General features: G+C 37.2%; 7 protein-coding genes across 19 annotated transcripts; 3 read left to right on the top strand and 4 right to left on the bottom strand.

Annotated features, from left to right (window-relative positions):
* The first annotated feature begins 586 nt into the window (after positions 1–586).
* Positions 587–1,674, top strand: LOC105971696 (uncharacterized). The gene has a single exon (XM_012996565.2). It carries the CDS (start codon positions 884–886, stop codon positions 1,625–1,627), a length of 744 nt encoding a protein of 247 aa, XP_012852019.2. The 5' UTR covers positions 587–883; the 3' UTR covers positions 1,628–1,674.
* Positions 1,675–1,996: 322 nt separating this feature from the next.
* Positions 1,997–4,762, top strand: LOC105971750 (short-chain dehydrogenase TIC 32, chloroplastic). Of its 2 annotated transcripts, none has more exons than XM_012996630.2 (8): positions 1,997–2,210; positions 2,464–2,695; positions 2,909–2,988; positions 3,349–3,502; positions 3,875–3,953; positions 4,029–4,113; positions 4,185–4,231; positions 4,404–4,762. In XM_012996630.2, exons 1-8 carry the CDS (start codon positions 2,105–2,107, stop codon positions 4,572–4,574), a joined length of 954 nt encoding a protein of 317 aa, XP_012852084.2. In that variant the 5' UTR covers positions 1,997–2,104; the 3' UTR covers positions 4,575–4,762. The 2 variants fall into 2 exon arrangements, with proteins under 2 accessions (XP_012852084.2, XP_088675409.1); XM_088819283.1 differs by having other exon boundaries at positions 4,351–4,421.
* On the bottom strand, positions 4,552–8,486 carry LOC105971751 (mitogen-activated protein kinase kinase kinase YODA-like). Its single transcript, XM_088819278.1, has 11 exons — positions 8,008–8,486; positions 7,433–7,888; positions 7,132–7,213; positions 6,891–6,953; positions 6,524–6,684; positions 6,352–6,427; positions 6,087–6,146; positions 5,901–6,008; positions 5,517–5,753; positions 5,325–5,419; positions 4,552–5,219 (listed from the first exon to the last, which is right to left on the bottom strand). Exons 1-11 carry the CDS (start codon positions 8,277–8,279, stop codon positions 4,829–4,831), a joined length of 2,001 nt encoding a protein of 666 aa, XP_088675404.1. The 5' UTR covers positions 8,280–8,486; the 3' UTR covers positions 4,552–4,828.
* Positions 8,487–8,861: 375 nt separating this feature from the next.
* On the bottom strand, positions 8,862–14,145 carry LOC105971748 (mitogen-activated protein kinase kinase kinase YODA). Of its 10 annotated transcripts, none has more exons than XM_012996625.2 (13): positions 13,712–14,139; positions 13,554–13,627; positions 12,539–13,096; positions 11,744–12,400; positions 11,435–11,522; positions 11,262–11,324; positions 10,774–10,934; positions 10,587–10,662; positions 10,438–10,497; positions 10,230–10,337; positions 9,879–10,115; positions 9,535–9,626; positions 8,862–9,442 (listed from the first exon to the last, which is right to left on the bottom strand). In XM_012996625.2, exons 3-13 carry the CDS (start codon positions 13,090–13,092, stop codon positions 9,088–9,090), a joined length of 2,451 nt encoding a protein of 816 aa, XP_012852079.2. In that variant the 5' UTR covers positions 13,093–13,096; positions 13,554–13,627; positions 13,712–14,139; the 3' UTR covers positions 8,862–9,087. The 10 variants fall into 10 exon arrangements, with proteins under 10 accessions (XP_012852079.2, XP_012852083.2, XP_012852076.2 ...); XM_012996629.2 differs by having other exon boundaries at positions 13,769–14,107; XM_012996622.2 differs by lacking the exon at positions 13,554–13,627 and having other exon boundaries at positions 13,712–14,145.
* Positions 14,146–15,180: 1,035 nt separating this feature from the next.
* LOC105971893 (Divalent ion symporter) lies at positions 15,181–18,638 on the bottom strand. 3 transcript variants are annotated; one of them, XM_088819281.1, is made up of 5 exons: positions 18,295–18,638; positions 18,065–18,233; positions 15,969–17,351; positions 15,695–15,884; positions 15,181–15,608 (listed from the first exon to the last, which is right to left on the bottom strand). In XM_088819281.1, the coding sequence occupies exons 3-5, from the start codon at positions 17,139–17,141 to the stop codon at positions 15,343–15,345; spliced, it is 1,629 nt and encodes a 542-aa protein (XP_088675407.1). In that variant the 5' UTR covers positions 17,142–17,351; positions 18,065–18,233; positions 18,295–18,638; the 3' UTR covers positions 15,181–15,342. The 3 variants fall into 3 exon arrangements, with proteins under 3 accessions (XP_088675407.1, XP_088675408.1, XP_012852269.2); XM_088819282.1 differs by having other exon boundaries at positions 15,969–17,531; positions 18,026–18,233; positions 18,295–18,488; XM_012996815.2 differs by lacking the exon at positions 18,295–18,638 and having other exon boundaries at positions 18,168–18,228.
* Positions 18,639–20,071: 1,433 nt separating this feature from the next.
* On the top strand, positions 20,072–23,195 carry LOC105971776 (sec-independent protein translocase protein TATB, chloroplastic). Its single transcript, XM_012996661.2, has 6 exons — positions 20,072–20,456; positions 20,667–20,788; positions 21,780–21,839; positions 21,954–22,101; positions 22,486–22,656; positions 22,804–23,195. Exons 1-6 carry the CDS (start codon positions 20,207–20,209, stop codon positions 22,950–22,952), a joined length of 900 nt encoding a protein of 299 aa, XP_012852115.2. The 5' UTR covers positions 20,072–20,206; the 3' UTR covers positions 22,953–23,195.
* A 149-nt stretch (positions 23,196–23,344) lies between these two features.
* On the bottom strand, positions 23,345–25,492 carry PEL3 (HXXXD-type acyl-transferase family protein). The gene is made up of 2 exons (XM_012996660.2): positions 24,712–25,492; positions 23,345–24,427 (listed from the first exon to the last, which is right to left on the bottom strand). Exons 1-2 carry the CDS (start codon positions 25,180–25,182, stop codon positions 23,534–23,536), a joined length of 1,365 nt encoding a protein of 454 aa, XP_012852114.2. The 5' UTR covers positions 25,183–25,492; the 3' UTR covers positions 23,345–23,533.
* Positions 25,493–26,430: the final 938 nt, after the last annotated feature.

Raw genomic sequence — 26,430 nt, 5'->3', positions numbered from 1 at the left:
TTAACCATTCAGATATTGATTCAGCATTCAGCATTAAGCACTTAATACTATCAAACATATCAAACATAGCCTAGTGTTGTTGGAGAAATGAGTATCTTATCATTGTTGTAAATATTGTATGACGAAGAAGATATATACTCATGTGGCGAAAAATCAGATGTTATAGTTGAAACTTGAATTGTAGGCATGTCGAATATATTTCACGGGTAAATTTAGAGGCAAGGTTAAATTACGAAAAAATCCATTACGTTTAGGTAATTACAATCACTCCGCAGCTATAAATGTTCTTGCACGTTCATCCTTACATTGTCAAATTTAGTGGAATTTTCTTGATTATGTGAAATATTTTTCAATTTGTACCCGTTTTATCCCATTCGGGCTTTACATTTTGAAACAAGATGTGTCTTTTCATTTTTTGACTTTTAAATATAAAATTGTGGTGCATCAGAAACTGTATTTTAGTACAAAACGACTGCAAACTAGAGAATGTTCTACATAATCTAGAAGATCTTGTCCCATTTTCGTTAGTAAAATTGTATGTATATACCAAAGAAAATAATCCAATTTTTGGGGTCACTCCCTTGAGTTGCATGTGTAACATTCATCACCACAAATTGCTCCATTACTTCAATTTATTCAGAACCTAGCACTCAATACTCTCTCTCTCTCTCTCTCTCTCTCTCTCATCATCTATAACCTCTATTTCCAGATAGCAATTACGTTTTCTATTTATTTCCAGATAGCAATTACGTTTTCTATTTCCAGATAGCAATTACGTTTTACACAGCAAAATCTGTATATCCATTTTCATTTTTAAACTCTTTCCCACTAGTTTTTGTTTTTTCAGTAGAAACCAACTGAAAAAAATCGAGAGAAACAAAAAATGTCGGGTGGAATCGGTTCAACAAGTGACGTAAGTCTCCCTAGAGAACCACCGAACGAATCGGAAATAAGCAACGCCGCCATGAAGACCACAAAAAAGGCAACCTCCTCCCGCCGGAGTTTCTTCACTTTCCGGCATCTCAACGTTCTCGCGGTGGCGATACTTCTCTCCGCCGGCGGCATGGTGAGCGCCGAGGACATCGCATTCGTCCTCTTCTCCATAATCTACATATACTTCCTATCAAAAGTCGCGTTTCCACCCACTTCCTCACGCTCCGATCCCCCAGTTTTCGGGGAGAAGAACACGATTTTAGGAATCTACGTCCTCGTGGCGGCGGTGATAGGTTTGCTCCTCCCAATTGCTTACATCCTGGAAGGTATATTCGAGGGGGAAAAGGATGAAATCAAGGCGGCGGCGCCGCACGTGTTCCTATTAGCTAGCCAAGTTTTCATGGAGGGGCTGTCGTTCTCCGGCGAATTCTCGCTGCCGATTCGCGTATTCGTGCCGGTGTTCTACAATTCGAAGAGGATTTTCACCATTGTTGAGTGGCTGAGGAGTGAGATTACAAAGGGGGCGGGTGTGGAGTACGGAGGGAGAAGCGCGTGGAGATTGCACGTGGGGAGAGGTCTCGCCGTTGCTAATATGGGCTTTTGGTGCTTCAATTTGTTTGGGTTTTTGTTGCCTGTTTTTCTACCAAAGGCTTTCAAAATTTATTATCACTCCATCAGCAAAATTAAAGACTGATTTTGTTATTCAGAATTAAGGCCCATAGAGAATTTGGTCTGGCCCAATATCTATAATTTAAATAATTATGTATTACTATAGTGATTTATATTCATTACTTTGTTTTAGTCTGGAATAAAAAAAAAATGTTCCAAAATCGAAAATTTTCAAATCCCCAAACTTGAAAATCCCTAATCATCACAATTTCACTCCTAAAAACAATATCAATTTATATGGCTGGCCCAGTGAGAGGTTTGCGAAATTAAAACTGAAATCGGAAAAATTGCACTGGGCATGTGATTTGATTGGGCCATAATGAATTCGGCCCGGCCCAAAAAATAAAATTAGATAATTTAAACAGAAACAAGCAGAAGAAAGAGGGAATAACGATTTGGGAACAAAATCGGGTTAACCGTTTCTGCATTTTCGTATGTGTACTGATGTTTTACACTGTTGTGTTGCAGCGTTGATGCTTTAGAGAAGAGAAGGAAAAAGAAAATGTGGTTATTCAGTAGAAAAGGGGCTTCTGGCTTCTCAGCCACGTCTACAGCAGAGCAAGTTACTGAAGGAATTGACGGGTCGGGTCTCACCGCCATTGTTACAGGTTTATATCTGTGTTGTAGAGTTTGATTTTTGTTTCATATCTGCTGCTTATGTCGTTTAGATTCCGTTCGGAATTTGCTTTGAGGTGATTCGATTTCATCACATTACCTAATCATCATTCAAATCAACTATGTCGCAAGGGTTAATTTTTCGTCAGTTGAAATGTTTTAAGAACCCTAGAAAAGCGATTCACACTTTTAAAAAGGAAGTACTGCATAGATTTATAGAGGTAATCGCCCTTGTACTAATTACAGGAGCTTCGAGTGGTATCGGAGCAGAAACTGCACGGGTGCTTGCATTGCGTGGTGTCCACGTCGTCATGGCTGTCAGAAATCTCTCTGCTGGACACGAGGCCAAAGAAGCAATCGTCAAACAAGTTCCGAATGCAAAAGTCGATGCGACGGAGCTAGATCTCAGCTCGATGGCATCAATCGTAAACTTCTCCGCGAATTTCAACTCATTGGGCCTTCCTCTGAATGTACTGGTGTAAGGAACATGCATCTCGTCAATTTCATATCGATTTATATTTGTGTGTGAACAAAATTTTTTTCGTCTTTTTATGTACTTTTCAATTATATGTTGCTTGTGGGCATCGTTATTTCATTACTGAATCTGTAATTATTGTTTTTGGACAATGGTTAGATTGAATAGTCTATGTCTAAAAGCTGAATTTATCAATTTTATTTCACTTTCCGGTAGAAACAATGCTGGAGTTATGGCAACACCGTTCATGCTTTCAGAAGACAACATTGAGTTGCAGTTTGCAACAAACCATGTGGGTAAGATTTTTCATCCATTACGAACGGACTTGAATAGATCTCAGATTTCAATTGATTATAACGCCTGAACGTATTCTAACTGTTGCTTGAATTCCGGTAGATTATTTTTCGTTTGTCATCTAATTATCACTAATTTATGTACAGTTAAACCTCTATAAATTAATACAGTCGGGACTAGGGAAATTCTATTAATTTGGCAAATTATTAAATTATTGAGTTATAATTTAACACATTTTCACCGAGTCGGGACCGAGAGAAACTATTATTTAATCGAGGTTATTAATTTATCGAGTATTAATTTATTGAGGTTCTACTGTAGTTTGCATAAGATGGTAATACTTTAGTGTAATCTTCATGCAGGACATTTCCTTTTGACAAATTTGATGTTGGAAACCATGAAGAGAACAGCTCGTGAAAGTAGTCGAGAAGGAAGGATTGTAAATGTTTCATCCAGACGGCACAAGTTTTCATATCCTGAAGGGATCCGCTTCAATAAAATTAATGATCAATCCGGGTAAAACCATCTAAAACACCGAAGAAATGTTAGTATATATTGCGTACGAAGGCCTGTTTTCCTGCCTTTTTTTTGTCAGTTATGCTGCATTTGAGATCCATTTATTCTAGTGATTGAGAGTTAAATTGGCGTTTTAGTAAACAATAAGGCTTTTACACCTTTTTCAGCATTTTATTTGAAAGAGAATAGTTTGTATCTCGAAACGATTGATGAGGAAAAGTGAATCCGGACTAGTTCAGAAATTGCAAGAGGCAGTTGTCTGAAGAAGACCGTAGTATTTACCCAACTCGTGTTTTATAGTGTCGAGATATGAGTGTGGTGCTTCTGTTTTTTCAGATGAAATATTCATTTACTGCTTGAAATGATGATCAGGTATAGCAGCCTATCTGCATACGGACAATCAAAGCTTGCTAATGTGCTCCATGCTAATGAACTTGCTAGGCTTTTGAAGGTAATTGAACAACTATTTTGCAATTATTTAGGAGTGTTATATTGTTACCATTTAGTGTTGGTGATTTCGTTTTAGGAAGAGAAGGTGGAGATAACAGTTAATTCACTTCATCCGGGAGGAATTGCCACCAACCTTTTCCGTCATCACAGCTTCATTAACGGTAATGTCTTGCCCACTTCTAAAAGTCGGGTTATATAAATGTTCAATCCAATTCTATTTTGGTTAATTCAGGTCTTATTGATGCTCTTGGTAAGCACGTGATGAAGAATGTTCAGCAGGTACTAGTTTTTTTCTAATCTTTACATATTATATATGTTTAAATGCTCCATCTTTTCATTTCATAAAATCTAAATATAAGTAGCAATGTAATGATGCCCCCAGGCCTACTATTTTGTAGTTTGATGAACCTCGAAACGTCGATATCTGACGCTGATGTGGAATGATTTGCAGGGAGCAGCAACAACATGCTATGTAGCGCTGCACCCAGATGTCAAAGGCACGACTGGCAAATATTATGCAGATAGTAATTTGGCTGAGACAAGCTTGCTAGCTAAGGATCAAGAATTAGCCAAAAAATTGTGGGACTTCACTCAAAATCTGATAGACCAACGTAAAGTTTAATCAACATTTTTCATTATTTAACCTTTTCTATTACCCTGTAACTCTTCTTCTACTCTTTTCTGATCTTTGTACTTCATGAGAGAAGTTCTACAGTAACAAAGTGTAGAGATATATTGTACAAAATGTACTGCCTTATATACAAAAATAAAAAATAAAAAATAAAAAATCGATTCATCTCCTCCATTTAATTATACAGTAGTTGCATCTTGTAAAAACTCTGCAGCTACTTTTGATTTTTTGGGCCTGCTCTTCTTTCATACTCCAGCCGTGCGGTGGCTTGTATATGGAGAGGAAGGAGCCCTGTGAAGCTGCTGAAACACGCGATCAGCCAATACTGACTGTTCATAAAGCCGTTCATTAGCAGCAGCTGTTCTTCCAAACTGGTTTCGGAGATAATCTTTATCAGCTGATGCCAAATCATGATCTGAACGCACCCCACGCAAAATGTTGGGATCCCAGTATGAGGGCTTGGGTGACTGCTTTGGTGGATTATTGAGACTCTCTTTCGGTAAAATTGATTGATTTAAATGATGATACAGACTAGCTTTGGGAGGCTGAGACAGCCATTGAGATGATCTTGGATGTGGAAGAGGACTCACCACTGGAGAAACGGGCGTTGATATATTCCTTGGAGGATAAATATCACTGGAGATATGAAAAAATTAGTATATATACATAGAACAGAGAAAAAAGACTTAAAAGACCAATTGTCACAGCTATTAAAGAAAAAGAAGAGAAGATGAGAGAGACCTAAGTTGAAAATTTGATTTTGATGCTCCTGGGGAATGATGGATAGCAAGATTCCCAGGATCCAACTGATGAAGAATCCTTGCATAATCAGTGCCCTGCAGAAATGATTGACAGGCAAACATACAAAAAATAAGGTAAAGCAACAAAATTTTAGGACAAAACTGAAATAATGCGAGAGCTGTAAAATAGTACCTCTGACTTTACAGCATTTGTGACTGCATGATGATATGAAGATGTAGAAATCTGTACTTGTTTTCCTAAAGGCGATGAACCTTTTACAAAAGGGTGCTCCAAAAGCTGAGACGCTGTAGCACGACGCTGAGGGTCCCACTGCAGGCATTGCCTCACAAAATCCTTACCTTCATCCGAGAGGTGATCTGGAATTGTTGGAAGTTCTTTATAGTTTGAAATCTTGAACATGGCCCCAACCTGTAAGCCAAGCCACAGAGAGGTTAGAGTTATTAAGTTTGTTTATTGAATTCATGGAACACACTTTTTTGACAATGAATAAATTTAATACGGATACCTTTCACAGCAATAGTAACGAAAAAGAAAATAGAGTCCGAATCACAGCACCTTTTTGTACTGGCTAATAGGTGGTTTTGATAGAGCCATTTCTATAACAGTGCATCCGAGACTCCATATATCAGTAGCTAGGTTACGCACATTTGGATTCATTAAGGCCTAAGGGGGAAGGGAAAACGGTCAGAAATACAATTATGAATATAGAAAGCAAGCGAAAATTAGGAAAAGTTAACGAACCTCAGGGGCCGTCCAATAAACGCTATCCATAGGCAACGACGGGCTGTATTGTCCTGCAATCTGTAAAACAATTTGTATCAAAAGGTTTATTACCATATAAGACATAAAATCTATGTCAGACAACTGAAACAATCAAGAAAACTTCTCTAATCAAGAAGAACAATGTAAGAATAGTTAGAATATCACTACCAAACTCAACAAAAATGCTAGTTTACAGATTAGTACTAAGTGACTTAATAAGTACAGAGCAAATAAGAATTCATACATGTTTTCCGATGCCAAAGTTGGACAACTTAGCACTGCCATTTGGATCCACAAGTATTGAGGCTCCTTTAATATCTCTGCAACATTTATGCATCAGAATAGCATCATAGAAAAATGTCCAAAAACGAAGATGTAAGGAACATGCCAATCCCAAGAAATGCACTCCAGTATACCTGTGTGCAATCCATTTGGAGTGCAAATATGCTAGCCCCAATAAAATTTGTTGAGTATAACTGCGAATGGCCGATTCTCCTAATTTTCCGTATTCTTGCAGAATCGTATAGATGGACCCACCAGATACATATTCGAAAAATATGTATAAATTATTGCCAACCTGATCAAGGAACATAATTCGATGTCACTAAAAGCTCAAGGGCACAAAAAATGACTACAACTAGAAGAAACTATAGACATTTTTTTTGCAAATCAACTTTAACAGAATGTGCATCCAAATATTACTAATAGATAAAGAGAAGTTAACATAGAGCGCTGCACCACTAAAAAAAAGAGATCAACTAAAATTGCTGGAAAATAACTAACCGTTTCAGCTCCGTAATACTGCACGATATTAGGATGCTTTAAGGTACTCAACAGAGTAATCTCCTGTAAAAAATGGACTAAATTACAAGAAAGTCCTGATTGAATATCGGAAATGAAAAAAACGAGCACAAAGGCTGAAGTTGGAAATAAACTTCAAATACTGCATCAAACAGACAAATAGACCTCATATAATCTATTACCAAATAAGCCTCCACATAAATACAATGGACAAAAAACTCACTTTTTCCAACATCCTTGCTCTAGATTTTGCATCACCAAAGAATAAGGTAACCTCTTTCATAGCACACATTTCACCCTTTTCACTGAAACCAAAAAACACCAACAAAAAAAATCAAGAAACAACTTCCATTGATTCGAGGAATGCCTAAATGAGTAGCATAAATGATTCACAAATGCATTAAACACATACAAGAATCTCCTATCGGTGAATCATCAACACAAATAAAAACAATATCACAAATGGAGAAAGGCGACAAAAAGATAATAAGTATAGAGACACATTTTTAACCATATAGCCCCACCTATTAAAACCGAGGAAAACGTCTCCGAGTGGACCTCTACCGATCAACTTCCCTTTCTTCCAACGAGCGAGAGGGCTTTTAATATTTTCAGCTCTATCGGGACTACGCAATGGCGTCGAAGGTGATGTAGCAGCTGAACTCGGCCGAGAAAACGGAGGCGAATTCGAATTTGCTCCCGGAGGGAGGGGCAAAGGGTAACTCTGATGTTTCACATAATCAGGCCAATTTTTCTGTGATTCAGTGGGTCCCCCTCCAACTCTTAGATGAACCCTAGAACTGGGGATAGGACTTTTTGATCTAGGACTCGTACTCGGGCGACAATCCGAACTCTCTCCAGTACAATTATAGCCACCTTGATGAAAAATGTTCTCTAGTTTTGGCACTTGAATCCTTAAATCCCTTTTCCTAGGTGGTGGTGGTGTATATGTGACATTTTTATGATCCTTAACGAGAACGCTTCAACAAATAAAAAGTATACAGTCAGAAAGGAGGAACACGGGTAATGAAAATCCTTTTTTTTTTACGTGAATAGTAACAGGAAACAGGAAACAGGGAAAAGAAGAAAAACAACTCACCTTGAAGAGGTGGTGGGTGCAGCTTTTTCAGTGGCGATATCATCATCTTTTTCTTTCTGATTGGAATTTGACGATTTGGGACTTGATATAAAGCTAAAGGGCACATCGTTGTCGTCCAGAGAAGAGTTCAGACAGAAACTGAAACTGAAACCAGAAGATGACTCGGAGCTGATGCTAGGGCTTCTAGATTGTTCGTGGAACAGTTGCCAGAGCTGCTCCTTTTTCAGAACGGCGGCGACGATTCTCTCCCAGTTGTCGTAATTCCTCGACATTTGTTGTGGTCGCAATTCGAGATTCAGCCCTAATCAAATCACGCAATAGTCCCCCAAATGTTAGGTCAATCTGTGCCGATACTGAATTGGGGAAACATCTTTTAACGCGGAATCCCAGTGTTGTACTGTACTGTAAGCGAGTCGGATTTGACATTGACTTCAGTAGTTGGAAGCTTCCTTCTTCCTTCTCTGAAACACAAATGTGAAAAAAGGCTCGTTTTCTACAGAAGAAGAAGACGGTTTGTCAACTTCTCTCGAGGATGGGTAAAATCGTAAAATTGACTGTGTTTTATTGGGAAAAATACAGTTTTGGTCCTTCATGTTTGCACCAATTTCACATTTGGTCCCCCATATTCACAAAAAATTACATTTTGTCCCTCATATTTAAAATAGTCAACACTTTTAGCTATTTTCGTCAATTTTTCGTTAGTACTGACGGAATCAAGTGTTTGCCCACCACTGCCTTAACTGACGGAGCGACGGTACCTGACAAAATGACCAAAAGTGTTAAATTGGTGAAATATGAGGGACTAAATGTGTCTTTTGTGAACATGGAGGACCAAATGTGAAATCAGTGCAAACTTGAGGGGTGAAAGCTGTAATTTTTCCATGTTTTATTTGAGTTAAAGCCCTCAATATTTCTGTTAATTAATTTCTGTCCCTGGGATTTTTCTCAAATCGTCCCTAAAAATTAACATACATGGCCGTTGACTAAATAATTTTTGTTCTTCTACCCTCCCCTATGCAAAAAATGGAGATATACATAGTATGTACAATTGAAGCTATAGATAACAACATAGGTTGAAAGTCAAATCATGCGATGATAAGTCAACGGGGAAGTAGGAGACAGGTCGTGAGATGGATTCCGTTTCGTAGGATCCCTAGTGAGTTGTTGTTGAGAGGAGGCGGTATCAGCCAAGACCGAGGGTCCGTCGTAAAGTTGTTGTCCACGAAAAGAATGTGATCCTGGCTGCTGCTGCTGCTGCTGCACCGGACGCTTGTGGTGAGGCTGCGTTGGCAAATTCCGAGAAGATTGAGGTGTGGATGCACCAGACTTGATACGGGGGCTGCAAATTGGTGAAGGGGACATCCTTCCACCATGCACACTAGGGCTCCCAATCGGAGATACAGGCGATGACATGTTCCTATGGATATAAATATCACTGCAAATTTTCAAAATAACCACAGTACAAGTGTGAGTAACTAACAAGAACGAGAGAACGAGAGAAGGAGAGAGAGAGAAGGAGAGAGAGACCTGAAATGAAAATTATTTTTTGATACTCCAGGTGAGGGGATATCGACTCTCTTTGTATCCAAATGCTGACGACTTCTTCCATTGCCGGTGTCCTGTAATTAAATGATGCAGAAACCACAATATCAATAATGCATGGTACAATATTAAAAGATAACAAGCACAAATTAGAACAGATTCTCTGCAATTCTTCTGAATGACTGTATACGAAGATTCAAATTCCCTGCTTTTGTACCCACGAAACAAAAGGACCAACTATGTATTCGCATTTGTGAAGTATATGCCACAAATTTAAGAGGAGAAATCTTAGCACGGGTAAAACAAGAGTAATATAAAAAAAAAAGTACCATGTATTTTACAGCATTGGTTAATGCAGGATGATCCGAGGAAGATGGTTTTGACGCTTGTTTTTCGAGAGAGGCAGCGCTTTTCACAAAAGAGTGCTCCAAAAGCTGAGCGGCGGTAGGACGGTGTAAGGGATTCCGCTGCAAGCATAACCTCACAAATTCTTTCCCTTCATCTGAAAGATGATCGGGTATTGCCGGAAGTTCTTTACTATTTCCAATCTTGAACATAGCTGCTACCTTTGTGCACAAACAAACACACCACATCAGATTTAGTCTTGCACACACACTCATATGTCAAGACACGTACGAAAAAAGAAAATCAATTCCTGAAATAGAGTTCAAATTACAAACCCCTTCATACTGGCTCCAAGGAGGTTTTGATGTAGCCATTTCTAAAACAGTGCAACCAAGACTCCATATATCAACAGCTAGGCTACATCCATTTGAATTCCTTATAACCTAAGTGACAAGTACAAAAGAAATATCGTTATGCCAGCTGGAAATCAAGTATTGGGAGCATTGGGTTGATAAAAAAAAAAATTATATATATCCAACTAACCTCAGGTGCCATCCAATAAGGGCTACCTTTTAATGAAATTGAAGATGATTTCCCTGTAATCTATAACCATGCATGTAGTGTAAGTACATAGAGAACAAAATTCCATTGAAGATGCCAATTTAAAAAAAAAAAAAAAAACGCAGACTTACATGCTTTGCCATGCCAAAGTCTGCCAGCTTAACACGTCCACTTGGGTCCACGAGTATATTGGCCCCTTTAATATCCCTGCCGTATACGTGAACCATTAAATGAATGGGGATAAAAGTTCACTGATGAATAAACAATCCAAGAAAGGTAGTAAAGGAGAAATCGATCCAAAAAAAGTATCGCATATACCTGTGAACAGTATTTTTGGCATGCAAATAAGCAAGCCCTGATAAAATTTGTTGAGTGTAACTACGGATAGCTGATTCTCCTAGTGCTCCATACTCCTGTAGAATCTTATGGATGGAACCACAAGATACATATTCCAGGTAGATATACAACTTATCGTCCATCTGATAAAAAAAGAATTCAAAATGCACGAGTATAAGTAACATAACTTCATGCACCGTAATGGGAGTAATATGTACAATTTACAACAAATTCAACTTTTCAGGCATCAGCATTTTCTTATCAATTAGAGTATGTTTTAGTGCTTCTACAATTACGATCTCACAGAAAGTACCATATATGAAATGACTCCTAAAAAAATCGACAATCAAATTTCCAAGCCAGATTAATAGATAGGTGTTTCATAGGCATTTAGTGTATAGCAACAGACATTAAATGGCTCACAAATGATGCTGCACTATATGAAACCAAAATTGATAAAAACAACTGACCGTTTCAGATCCATAATACTGCACAATGTTAGGATGCTTTAAGCGACTTAACAGCGCAATCTCCTGAATAAACAGAAATAATTGTCAGAAAAATCCATACACCTTATAAGAGAAGTCGAAAGACAACAGGTCGAATAAGCATCTTCATAAAATTTAGTGGTCGAAAGACTCACTTGTCCCAACTGCTTTGCACTTTCCTTCGACTTTGCATCATCAGCAAATAGTGTGACCTCCTTCATGGCACACATTTCGCCGGTTTCTCTGTAATCAACAGACACCGTGCTTAATCAGAAAGGAACTTCAAGAAATGTAGAATAAAGTAATATACTCATCCAATGATTTATTTAGGATATGACCAAATGAGTAGCATAAATGAAACAACAACTGTGAGTATAATTCCATGACTGAACAAAAGAATGCAAGCAAACCTTATATGTAAATTAAGGAAATAAAAAAGGAGTCATGCTCATAAGATTATGCACCTATTAAAACCAACGAAAACGTCTCCAAACGTGCCTCGACAAAGCATCTTTCCTTTTTTCCAACGTGAGACAGAAGGGTTTGCAAGATTATCTGCTCTTCCAAAACTCCTTTGCACAGAAGGTGATGTCGCAGCTGAATTCGTACGAGAGAAGGGCGATGAATTGGAAACTTTTATGGGAGGAAGGGGCAGACGATGACTTTGTTGTTTAACATCATCAGGCCAATTACTCTGTGGTTCAGAATGCCCCCCTCCATCTCTAGGATGAAGTGGTGTTACAGCACCACTATGAATTCGGGAACTAGGGCCAGGACTTCTCAATCTAGGGCTGGGATTTGGTGAATATTCTGGACTAACTCTGGTAGAATGCCAAAATAATTGCCCCGCCATATCTCCTCCCATTGAATTATGCCCAGATGTCTGACCTGAGCAAGGACTGGAGCATTGACCAGATCCAAGAAATGGACTTATAGGACTTCTGGAGGGACTAGAAATTGAGCTATCTGGAGCACTGAAAATGGCATCACGCCGAGGAACCTGTATATTTGGCACTTGCCTATTCAAATGACGTCTTCTAGGGATTGAAGAGGAGACCACCAAAACTGGTGGCTCCTTTGAAGCCACAGGTGCAACAGTGAACAGATCCTTACGTGAATGGCTTCAGTGAGAAAAAAATACAGGGAAAGGAGTCAGTTTACCAAGACGAACATAAATACCCTTCTACATGGATAAAATCCAAATGAGAATGAATAAACTAAGTACAATACATCTATGCATTCTTTGAAACTCCCCTCACCTTGAAGGACTGCCAGCAGCGATTCTACTCACAATATCGTAATCATTCGCCAGAGGACTGTGTTGATGTGAATCACCTTGATCATCACTCTCAACGGAACATACACTAGAAATAGAAGCAACAGCCAACTCACCATCGAAGTCAGTGGGATCCATCCTGCGGCGTATGCATGCAGGCCTTAGGATTAGCGGAAACAGTGACGGTTTGGAGACCCTTTGTAGTTTCGGCTTAGCTGATTCGCTTATTACAGAATTTGTACGTCTGATATTTTTAGGATGCTGGCAAGGCAGGGGAAGTGGTTGGCATACTGGCCTTTCAACGAAACTTTGACATCGTGCTACATGTTTGGAAGGAGATGAACACCTTGATTCGGCTCGTGACTGAGGAATTCTCTCCGAAGCTTTGTCTCTTGATTGTCTGTTAGATACTCCTGATTTAATTGAGGATTTACTTTCAGGATTCTTGCACTTCTTTTGTAATGCGTCGATAGAACTTTCTTGAGCTGCTTTCTTTTTTGCTTCTTTTGACGATGACTTCCCCCACCATGAAGGCATGTTTCTGAAACAAAAGATTGGAAAACAAGAGGCCCTGCTCTCAATAAATTAACATATATTATCTCCAAACTAATAAGCTTTCTTCAACTCATCCTATCCGTTAAAGCTCCTTCATATTTTAATTGAAGAGAAAAAGTTCAAATCTTAATTTAGGTCACAACATATGAACTTCTTATCTTTATCATATCAAATTCCATAAAGTAAAAAATCAGAGCGTTCAACCCATTGAAATCTATTGCAAAATTATAACTTACATAACGTTTAAAAAAACTTCTGGAAACAGGACCAACTCTAGATTTTTTATAAAAATATTTTACAAGACTTTGCAAACGAGAAAATACAGAGGGGCAATATATATTTAATATATTCTATTTTAAAAAAAAATTAAGAACTAGCAGAACGTTGAAACTGAATTAACGAAACTGAAAAATCATTATTCATCAAAATTTATGAATTAATACCACTGGCCACTCAATAACCAACTACAGCGATAGAATTTCTCTCGCCATTACCCAAACGGCTCCTCACTACAGATCTACACACAATTCACAAATTCCAGAAAAAAAAATAATGAACTCATTAAATGGAAGTAAAATTCACAAGAAACTCGGTAACTCACCTCAAATCTCAGGCTTTCACATCACAGAATCAAAAAAATAAAATAAAAAAATCTCACTTCTTCTGACAGAATCTCCCAAATTTGAGCGCTTGACGGCAAAATGCTTAAAAACTACGCCTCACACAGAATTAAGCGGTCGTTTGTTTGTATCGATTCAGATTCTTCTGACGAGAATCGAGATCACTGTTTGAGAAGAAGACGATGAGGAGGATCGAAACCGAACCGATCGTATTTGATTATTAAATAAAAATAAATAAATAAAAAATGGGGGTTGTCGAGTATTAAAGAATAATATATAATTCAATAATACTGGGAAGGGAAATATTAGAGTAGAAAATCATCTTCATTTTCTATTAAAAGGAGAGGACGCTGGTTTAATTCAATTGTGATTTTGGTAATATTATGATGTATTTTTGGAATCTTTACGTACTTTCATTTGAAAGTGACACACTTTCCATCTTTTTTACATAAATAAAATACTAATTATTTCAAATATTGTTTTAGACAGCACACCAAGTAGTACTCAAGTGACCGTTGCGTTGGGTATTCAATTACTCTAGGGTTTTTAATATGGAAATATCATTAATACTATATTTAAATATTTATTCATCTAATTTCAAATTAAAGATTCTTGTATTTGTATTTTGTCGAACCAGAAAAGGGGTATTTAGCTCGTAAATCTTTTATGACTAATTTCGTATACTAAACGATTTTCAGCATTGAATCTCTTTAATATTTAGTTATTTATAAGTTCATCAGCCGGTTCAGCTCGTTTGCACCCTTATTTGTAATAATAATGTAAAGTGAGGGGCACTTTACACATTTCGTATCGGTTAAGGAGCTATCTGTAAACAAAATTTTGAAAATGGGCATTCCATACATTTCATATATTATCAAAACAATACTGCAAATCAAATCAAATTAAATTATAAGAGTCAAATCAAAGTATCAATACCACCAAAAGCATAATTGCATTGAATAATATAGTCTCAATATCACTATAAAGTTGTTGGAAATTGCATTGAACCGTCGTTAATGTATTTGGTATGGGGGTTACCACAATTTCTATTTTCTATCATTTCCAAAAATAACCCTTCCCCTCTCTTTTTTTCTTAATAATAATAATAATAATAATAATAATTATTATTAAAATTTACAACTGCCCCATGAGGTAAGGTATATTTATTAATAAAACCCTCCTTTTTTTTACATAATTATGTGTACCCCTTGAAATTTGTAAATTTCTTACATTAACACCCTTTTGTAGGGGGTGATGTAAGATATTTACAAACTGCAGGGGCCTGTATGTAATTTCTAACAAAATGAGGATTTTTTTGTAAATTGACTTTACCTCAAGGAGCTGATTGTAATTTACCCTTCTTATTATTATTACCATCTTTTTCTTTGGTAAAAAACATCAAATGTTTTTTCCAATATTGTTATCCAGGTTTATTAAAATGCCTGCATGGTGAGTTCTCAATTTAAATGCATAATGTATTCACTTTCCATTTGAGTTCTCAAAATTACAGCAAAAGAACCTCAAATTCAGACAGTATATATATATAAAAATATATATATATATGTATGTATGTATGTATATATAGGGGCATCATCAATCATCATCATCATAATCATCCTCTAATGAGTGTCAATCCAATAGCTGTAATAATAAGTGTCGAAGGAGCTCCGAATTTGAGATGACTCCAAAACGATAAATTGTATCCCAAGAGTGGGGCCCGCCGGGCCTGCTCGCAGACGATCAAATTCGCCGCCGATCCCAATAGGGAAAGATTCCCCGCTACAGTGCTCACCCATGCTAATATGAGCCACGCCTTCTTCTCACTCGCCGGAGATATTGCCGCTGCCGATGCCGCCACTCTGGCTCCTAAAAGCAGCACTGCACACACAAAAAAAAGTTAAAAAAAATCAGGAAATTTAATTAATTAGTCTTGATGGTGATTTTTTATCAGGAAATTTAATTACCTGTCGGTACATTAGAAGCCAAATTCGAGAGAACGACTATAACGGCTGCTAAAACAGCTACTCCACTTATACGATCAAGTTTCGCATAAGGCTCCATGAAATCCCACAACGAGCTTGGAATTCCCGTTTTGTTGAACCCTTCGACCGTAATAAACATTCCACAAAAGAATATCAAGAGCGAATACGATACCTGAAAGATTAGTATAAACTAAATTTAAATAATCACTCAATTAAGGCATTCAATTGTATGTAATATAGTGTATATATATATCACCTTTTCTAGACAAGGCCTAGCATCCTTAAAATCGAGTACTATGAGAGCGAGTGCAGCTGTAATTGCAGTCCACGACATATTCAGACCGAGCAATAATGATATCAGCATCCCTAAAGTAACAAGATAAACACACGCCTTCCATAAAACCCTCTTCCATTTCTTGGAAAATCCCAATCTTTCTTCGGCAAATCCTATAAAATTATCGTACTCAACAACCCCGTTTGGAGATGAGTTAATTTTCGGAGGAATAACAATCCCGGGATTCCCGACTTCCTTTTGAATTTCGCTTCCACTAGAATTTCCCAACTCATGACTTAGCCTCTCGATTTTAACACTAGGAGAGGTTTGAATACTATTGCTCTCGGTCAAATAACTCCGATTCCTCAGAGTCGACTCTACGTTAGTAGACTTCATCGATTCCAAGGCAGACTCAAATTCTTGAGAATTCAACGATGTGGGGTGCGACATAGTTGCTGGAGAAAACCGATGAGAGTCAACATCGTTTTCTGCAACAACTTCCGGAGCAGGGTCTTCTTCATCTTTTTGAACAGACAACAGCTTCCAATACATACATAGTAGAATCAAAGCGTTGACAAAAACACCCACGAGCATCGCAGGGAATATTCCAAACAAAAATCCCCCAAAAGTGATCTTACTCAGAACCGCAATAACCAAGTTCTGAGGGTTCCCTATCGGAGTAGCCGATGAGCCTATATTGGCGCTCGAGGCGAGCGCCAATAGAAAAGGGTGAGGTGGCAGATTGTGCTGGCGGGCGATTTTCAGGACAAATTCGGTTAGGACAACGCAAGAAGTGTCGTTAGTGAAAAGTGCGCTGGAAATAGCCGAAATCAGGCAGATTCGACAGAGTAAGTCTTTGGGGCCTTGGCTTTTGTATGAGAGGAGTTTGCCTAAGTACTTGAACATATCAGCTCTTTCGAGATAGACACTAACCACCATTGTGCCGAAGAGTAGGCCAAGAATGGGGAGATCGATGGCGGCATATGCTTCGTCGGGATTTACGACTTGGAAAAGAACCATTAGCATTGCCCCGAGAAGAGAGCCCGCGGTTCGACCAATCGGAAGAAACGGGACGGAAGGGAAAACTGCTAATACCCAGAATATAGCAAAGGCAATTGAGCCAAGAATTACTTTTACAGTAGGGGCCATAGCCATTGTTTGTAAAGATTGAAACTTTTTATTACACCTACTTCAGATCTTCCCCAAACAGTACCTTTTTCAGTTCATGATTGTTGGGAGAAGGTATAAAGGTGGAATCTTTATTACAAATACTTCATCTGGGCAACCTCAAAATCACACCTCATACACACAGTGGTGTGTAAATTTGAAACCCCAGCAAAGTAATTCCATTGCAGACATGAAAATCTGAATAAAAAAAAACCCAGAAAAAAAAAAGTGGTTCATCAACACACAAAATGAAAGGGTGCAAGATTCTTGAATGATCATCAACAAATGTGCAAGAAATTTATTACATCTACTAACTATATTCAAGAAAAGTAAGAAGCAAATAAAAGCAGCCCAAGAAAGGCGAGTAAATTGCAAATACTACCCCTGTGTTATCTCGAAATAGCAAAAACCCCCCTGTGATAAATAAACTAGCAAAAACCCCCCTGTGAAATTTAGTCAAAGGCAGAATCCCCCCTAGCTGATTTTTTAGACTTGAAATGACAAAATTGTCCCTCAAAATGTATTTATATATATACATATTATATGTATATTTATTCTTTTTAATTTATTTGTTTAGAAATTAAAAAAAAATAGTAAACAACTAAATTGATTATTTTTTAAATAAAATAATTAAAATATTTATAAAATATAAGAATTTATTAATTGCAAGACTTCAGGGGTATTTGTGTCTTTTTATATCAAGTCAACCCTCAAATAGTTCCATAGGGGGGTTTTTGCTATTTAAATAATTTCACAGGGGGGTTTTTGCTAATTTATTTATCACAGGGGGGTTTTTGCTATTTCGAGATTACACAGGGGTAGTTTTTGCAGTTTACTCCAAGAAAGGCATATATCCATGAACTTAATTAAACATCATAATGTATTGAGTAAATATCAAAAAACAACTGAACCTGGAAAAAAAGATTTGATCTTTCCACAGAGGAAGTCAGCCAAAAAGGCTGGCACTCAAAAAATATTGTATATTATGACTTTTAATGGCAGTTATTAACTTACTCTTCATGGGATTCTGGTGGTGCCCAAAAAGCTTTCACCTTTTCGCCTATTTATTTTGGATTTGAACTGTGATAGAAATAATAATAAATTAAGACAAGTGATTATTATTAAAAAGATTTGTGAATACGTGGGTTTCAGCTCTGAACTTGGGGACAAAGCTTTTCAAGACACGTCATAGCACACATGCTTTGTACTTTGTAGTCTCATCTGGATTCTCTTGGCTGTGAGAAATTGATATTGCCAGGTATGTTTTCACTGCTTCCAGTCTCAGTAATCTGGATGAGGGATGTATTGGAGATAGAACATTTGATCAACCAGGACTTCTAGTTCTGAATTCTGATGTTGTATTAATTGATTTTATTTTTAATTGTTTAATTCTAGATCAAGAAAATCATTGGAAAAATTAATTAATTTTATTTTTAATTGTTTAATTAATCATCAATAAGTGAGGAGATTGATTGTGGTTGACATATGGTCGGCTCTTGCAATCAATCAAGTTTTATATTTCTATAGCCATCTTAATCATCTCAAATTATTATTATTATTATTATTATTATTATTATTATTATTATTATTATTATTATTATTATTATTATTATTATTATTATTATTATTATTATTATTATTATTATTATTATTATTTAAAAAATATAGATTTAATTTAGATACAGTAAAAATAAATAATTATTTACATATGAGCAAAATGTGGTGTTTGTAGACTGTAGTAATAATAATAATAATATGTAATATGTAATATGATGCATGGAAGAATTACAGACTGGCCAAACTATATTGATTGTAACATGACAGTGAGATCCTACCCCAGCTATTAAAATAAAATATTATGTATATATTATTTTAAAATACAGCTATTAAATAAAATATTTGTTCCCACCACTAATATTGACTTTTTTTATTTACTCAAGCTAATCATATCAAGCACGTATCCATTTTTAATTTATGTATGCATTGTCCAAGAAGATCCCTTACCCAGTACATATTATATGTTATAATATTTGCACAAAATTACATGTTAAAGCCTCGTTGGTTGTTAAGATTAGTTAAGATACAATTAAGTAGTTAAATAAAAAAATATTACTCCCTCCGTTCCTAAATAATTGTCACTTTTCATTTTTCACAAAGATTAAGAAACTCAATAAATATATCTTGATTTTAGAAAAATCATATAAAAATGACTAAAATAACCTTTATTATATAATGATTTATAAGAGAAAATTAATGAATAGAGTTTCATTAATAATGTTAAAACAGGAAAAATGCATTTGATGCAGTATTGAAAATATAAAGTGACAATATGGAACAAAAATATTTTTAAAAAGAGACAGTTATTGTGGAACAGGGGGGTATAAGGTAAGAAAAATTATGAGAATATAATAATCAGTGGTCGGCTAGTCGTAGTCAATAGAGATATCAAGTATAAAATAAAGTCCAATTATTTAATCAATGATTAATTTCCCCAACCAAACGCGACCTGAGGACTATTACAGCTTATAACCTCGTTGTATTTTCAAAAGTGTCATCTTCCTAATTGAACATGATTATATGGGGGTTATGTGCTTATATTAAAAGTACAATGGGTTAATATCCACAAAATTCAAACTACAGAGAGGTCATGTGCTTAAATCAAAAGTACGAGGGGTAATGTGCATAACGCTCAAACAAGGGAGTTAAGTGTTATTTATCCTTTTTTATTATTTTAATTATTAAAATTTATTCGGGCCTTGGCCCATTAAGTATATATTACAATTTTGTTTCGGGCTTAATTGAAATTGAATGCAAAAACACGGACACTTTTAACAAAGAAAAGTCCATACAGAAACGGTGGTTTCGGGCCGTATTTTCTCACCTACTACTCAAAACCACATTAAATACGTGCCGTAAATATCATAAAATAATAAAAACATTTTTCTCAATAAACATAAAAAAAATCAAAACGACGTAGCATCCCCACCATTTTCATGCCTGAAACTACCTCCCAAATCGAGCTCAGGTTTTTGACTTCCGTGTGACCAGTAACAATGGCGTTTGCTATTTCCACTCCAACGTCGTCTTTGCTGAATTCCTCTTCTTCTTCTTCGTCTTCATCATCTTCCGCTGGTGTGAAAGTCTTATCCTTCTGTTCATTATCGAATTCCGCAATTCAAATCCCTAGAAATACAATCTCTCACCACAGTAAATGCATTTCCCAATTGGGCTGTGCTTCCTTTTCTCAGTGGAGTGGACTTAAGCTCGTCGGCATCTCAACTTCACAATACTTAGTAAAATTGGGTAATCCTTTTTTTCTTTTCTTTTTTAATTGCTGTTTTTGGACTTGATTTACTGAAGTATATGCGACTTTACATTTCTATTGGGGATAAATTTGAATTATTAATTTTTTTTAGTTATTTTTGGCAAGATAGCTGCTGTATGTGGTTGTTGAATGTATTGAGGTGGTGGTGTATGTGTTGTTGAATGTATTGAGGTGGTGTAATTTTGCAGAAAAGAAGGGAAAATGTAAAGGTAAAGGAGTGTATGCTTCTTTATTTGGAGTAGGGGCACCGGAGGTACTGGTAATCGGGGTCGTAGCTTTGTTAGTTTTCGGACCAAAAGGTCTTGCTGAGGTTAGTCTCTTCTTTATATGACAGTCAGTTTGCAGTTGAATTCCTATTGCTATTCTATCTGGATTATTTCTATTACTTTTTATTACATTGCAATAGTTGATGTCTTCTAGATTTAATTAACTTGATCCGGAAAACGACGAGTTTGTGACCACGATAATTGTCAGTAGTTACTGCTAGACAGGCTTTGGTTATATACTTCTAGTCGAATAATGATAATGGACTATTGTTTGGTGTTTGAGCTTAATGATTATCTCTTTTCGGCTCGTTTGGGATTTTGATTAGATTGAATTTGTTAGGATTACGCGGTCTATGATATTGTAATATGGGATTATCTTATGTTTGGGTTTTGGGATTATACAATCCTTGTATTGGACAATATCCTTCATAAGATTGTGTAACAAATAGATTTTGAGTTTGGACTAAACATCCCTTGTATCTTTCATTAAAATCTGGACACTTTCCTTATTATATTCACAAACCTTGATAATATTGCCTATGAAATCCTATCCTAGTTCCAAAGCGAGGCCTTTGAGCGCGACTGAATCTTGAAAAATGGTAGTTGAGTACGGAATTGTGCTAAAATATTAGTGTCAGTTGAAGTTCTAATTTCGCAAAAGATTACTGTTGTTGCTGAATAAAATGACTATGAAATTTTGGTGACATTACTATTGATGGTGGTTATTTTCAGCTCTCGTTTGACACTCTCTCATTCTTGACTCTTGAGTCGTTATCAGAATTGTATGATTTGATGAAATTAGGGAAGGGGACGACAAACAAGTATTTCAAAGTACTTTATAGTGTTGATACAAAAATATATTTTTGATGCACCACAATGATTCAAAAAACAGTTTTAAAACGAGATAAAAAATCATGGATTTCATTGTAGAATGACTTTATCCAAGATCGATGGATGTTATTATGATGTGTATGCGGTTCTTGATTTCAAATTCTTCTATCCAAACAGAGCCTAACTATGGCTTTATGGTGATAGGTTGCTCGTAACCTGGGACAAACTTTACGTGCTTTCCAACCTACAATAAGAGAACTTCAGGTGGGCCCTCCTTGCTTTCTCTTTCAACTTCGAAAGCATAGATGTTTCTTGTGTGTTCGATAATGAGATCTGAATGTTGTCCTACCGATAATTTTTTTTTTTGTTTTCTTACAGGAAGTTTCGAGGGAATTCAAGAGTACCCTTGAGCGTGAAATTGGTCTTGATGATATTGACAAACCATTGCCAAAAAGTTCCGGTCCCAACACAACTAAACCTACATCAGAGGCTGGACTAGAGGATTTGGGGACGAGTATTGAACCCAGTGAGTGAAACGGAAATTTCAATTAAAAAAAAATCATTTTATTATTCAACTGTGATATGTGTTTTGCTAGTACTTTATTATTTATTAGACCACCGCCAAAGATCATTTCAACTCAAATTACTAGCTTGCAGAATTACAGGCTTCGTTCTTGAACATTATTAATTGAGTTATTATTTATGGTTACGATGGGGAATGTTCTACAAGCGTGGCTTTCTATTTTGATGCAAAGGTTTGTCGGATATTAAAGAATTAAAAAAACAAACATTGCGAATTTATCTTTATTTTTGAGGTTACTATATTTTTCTTTGTGGTAGCTGTTCAATTAGCAATGTCAAGATTTATCTGCAAACGAGATTCATTTGCTTCATTCTTCAATAAATGCAGACGGTTCTTCATCTGAAGACTCGAGTGATAAGTACTTAAATGTGAAGGCAGACCGATTTAGAGGAGCACTTGCCCAGCTGCAGAAAGAGCAAGAAGAGGAGGAGAGAGAGAAAACTCAACTTCAGGAGGAAACGGAACTGAAATCAGAGTCGCAAACCCCCGCTTCTCAAGGTTAATAAACATGTTCCATTCTCTCTCTCTCTCTCTCTCTCTCTCTCTCTCTCTCTCTCTATATATATATATATATATATATATATATGTGTGTGTGTGTGTGTGTGTGTGTTGGTGTATATAATGTTTATACATGAATATTTTCAGATACCCCTCAAGCTACAGAAGTTGATACTCAAGAAGCTTCGTCAGTGACAAAATCTCCCTCTGAGAATCTTGACAAGAATGATGCACTTCAAGAAGCTGCTTCGGTAGCATCTGTGGGCCCACCTCCAACCACAGAAACCCAAATTTGAAACTCCAAAGCAATTTTTTCGGTACGAGAAAAGACGAGGTATGTGTTGTAGTGCGATAGCCATTTGAAATGCCGGCAATGAGTTGGAGCTGGAAGCGTTTTTTTGACATTTATTCTCCGGTTCGAGTAATATTATTTGTATTTTGTACTTCAATAAATCTGAGTGTGAAAATTGTTAATTGCTTCTACTGTTACGTACCACGAATGATCATAGCCAATAAACGATTGTGTTTGCGTTCGATTACTCGGCAATCGTTGCATTATCGTAGACAATAGTATCGTAGTCGCCTTTATTTTGACATAGTCGACGTGCCTATTTCATGTATGACTATATCGTTCGCATTATTTGTTTTTAATTTGGTAATTTACCACGTTAGAGCAACTCCAATGCGGTTATCAAATAGAGTATTCGAACATTTAACCGACTAAATAAAATACAAATACATTAATACATTTTATTCTTATAATTAAAATCAAATAAGAAAAAAGTGCCAAACACAAGTCTTGTTTAAAAGACAATAAACACACACAAAAAAAAAAAACAATCAACGGCGGTTAAACTCCGGCCATCTTCATTAGGGTTTAAATCTCCATTAAGAACTCATCGTCTTTCTCCAGCTTCTCCATAGCTTTACCTTCCAAACTGATCTCAACATCAATGCTCCTCCCCCCACTCTTCCCCGGATACAGGTACACCATTCCGTCGAACCGGTTATTCAGCCCGCTCCGAACGCTTTCCGGCCCGCCCCACCCGAAATCCACCTCGTAGACCTTGAACCGCGGCGAGCTCCCCACGGCCACGCAGTTCACGCCGGCGTCCTTGTACTGGAAGATGATCGGATTGCTCTCCCACTCATCGTTGCGTTTGTTGATAGCCTCCGCGTTGTGTGATTCGATCGCTGTTTGGATCAGCCCCGCCCCGAATTCGACCGGGTTTCCCAGGACCAGACCCGCCCCGGTCACCGTGAAGATCGCCTGGATCAGGTTCCCGAAGTAGCTCTCCGGCATCGGCGGATCCACCCTCTTACGGCAGTCGGCGAACACCGTGAACACGGTGTAGTCCGTTGGTGCGAGGTCGCGTGCGCGCGTGACCGCCTGCCACACGTGCGCCGACAGCGACTGGAACGTGGAGTAGGGTTTCGGCGGGCTACCGGCGTTGACCTTCGCCTTGATCCGGTCGATGGCCGATTCAGAGAACTTGAACACCTTCTCCCGGAGAGGAGGCTCCGATTTGGCTGCGCCGCCGTTGGTTTGCGCTGAGTGGGCATGTTCCGGCGCGTCGGATGGCTGGGTGAGGTTGAGCTTCACTCTGGTGCTTCGCGCCTTGGTGCGCTCGAGGAAGGGTGGGACCGCTACCGTGTGGGCCCCCTTGCAAATATCAGCCCACGAGCTCATGAAGTGCCACGTGGAGGTACCATCAAGTATTGCGTGGTTGAAGGTACAACCCATCACCAGCCCATCCTTCAGTTTAGTAAGCTGAGAATTCAAATTAATTAAAACATTTTTTAAATTGCACAATTAATTAAAACATACGGTTAAACCTCCATAAATTAATATAGTCGGGGCTAGGGAAATTCTATTAATTTAGCGAATTGTTAAATTATCGAGTTAATAATTTAACACGTTTTCACTGAATAGGGACGAGAGAAACTATTAATTTAATCGAGGTTATTAATATATCGGAGTATTAATTTATCGATGTTCTACCGTATACACAAAATGTATGTAACGCAATAAATACTCAAAGCAACAAACTTTACCTGCACCGCCAGCAGCGGCCGCTGCATCCCCTCCAAATTCAAGACGCCGTTGTACGGCAACAGCTCCTTAAACTTAGAAGTGCCCTCTTCCGCAGTCAGCTCCGCCACCTCCACATCCTCAGCCGCCGCCGCCGCCACCTCGACGCCGGCCATATCATCATCGTACACCACCTTAAAAACCCCATCTTCATCCTTGTCCAACTTCCCAGCCAGCTGGTAGAATTCGTCCAAAACCAAAGCCAGCCCATCTTTCAATTTCTCAACAACCTCGTCGAAATTCTCATGACCACCTTTGTAGATCAGAAGCTTCTGGTTGTAGTAAAAGGCCAAGTAAGGAAGATCAAACGTGACCAACTGACACTCTTTTCTTCCGATATCCGATTTCTTAGGCTTCACATTCGTTGTGCTAATGATTTCAACACTACCTCCCACTTTCTTCTCCTCTGCAACGAGAACAACTTCGCCCGCCATTGATCGAGAAAAACTTAAAAACCTTAATGTATATATTATTATTATTATGGGATCTGTGTTTTTTTTTTGTGTTTCTTGGATTTGTAAATGGGATTATGGAGAAATGCACATACTTATAGAATGGTTGTCTGATTGTGTAGATGTGGTTGGATTGCAATAAATGGATTCATGGATTGCAGTTGTGACACATTTATTACCCTTTTATTTCATACCCCCCACACTCTGTATTTGGTGGCCGTTGAGTAAAGATAATTTGCCCTTAGCCATTTTTCTTGTTACCTCTCTCTATATTTCTCTCTCTCTCCTCCATGATCTGCAATTAAATGTTGGTGAGAATTAAAGATGGCGCAGCTCAACTTGCTTTTTTTATCCTTTCAATTCTATGCTTTTGACATTTGCTACCAAAGTGAAGACACTATTATGAAAAGCCGGAGACGGTGCAACAATGTGAGAATCAAAATCGAATTAGGATATTATAAATTATTTCTATAATAAAAGATTTGCAATTTTTAAGAAATTACTGATATAAAAAAAATGTATATATATATATATATATATATATATATATATATATATATATATATATATGTTTATGATTTGGTAAATGTAATTAGATGTGGAACTAATTTGTGTTGCATTGAAAAATAAAAATTGAACTTTAATATGATTTGCAGACACTAATAATGGGACATTTCCTATTTAATTTTATTTGACCTAATTCTGACGAAATAATTGACGATGTAGGTAGCTACACTGCACCAGTCACCAAGTAGCAATAATAATAATAATAATCTATATACGCGGCCAATGAATTTACCGTTTCCACAAATTTATAAATCGCAACAGAATTTCTAGTACACCCATCTTCTTTAATCAATCTTTCCACATTATGCAGGAGGTTAATCATCACCGTTTTACCCTAATTAATTTAATTACAAAAATGTCATTAATACCAAGAAATGGTGTTGACAGCTAAGGGGACAAGGAAATAGAAGAGCCCTTTATGATTCATTCATTATTGCCATTTATAGTCGTCGTTCAAATTAATTCATATGCTTATATGGTTATTTCTAGGTAAACATGAGATGACTCGAAAAAAGCTCGAACTCAAACTCGAGTTTTTCGAGCTCGAGCTTTCTGACGTAATTAGTTATAAGAAAATACCATAGATCAACTAATTGATTATCTTGTCACAATTCACATTTTTTTCTGGTTGACAAAGAAATTTGCAACGCCACATGTATGCAT

This window comes from Erythranthe guttata, chromosome 6 (genome assembly GCF_056151865.1).
Source record: "Erythranthe guttata isolate IM_541 chromosome 6, IM_541, whole genome shotgun sequence".
NCBI lineage: Eukaryota > Viridiplantae > Streptophyta > Magnoliopsida > Lamiales > Phrymaceae > Erythranthe > Erythranthe guttata.
The sequence above is the reverse complement of the archived record's forward strand: the minus strand, read 5'-3'. Positions and strand labels throughout refer to the sequence as shown.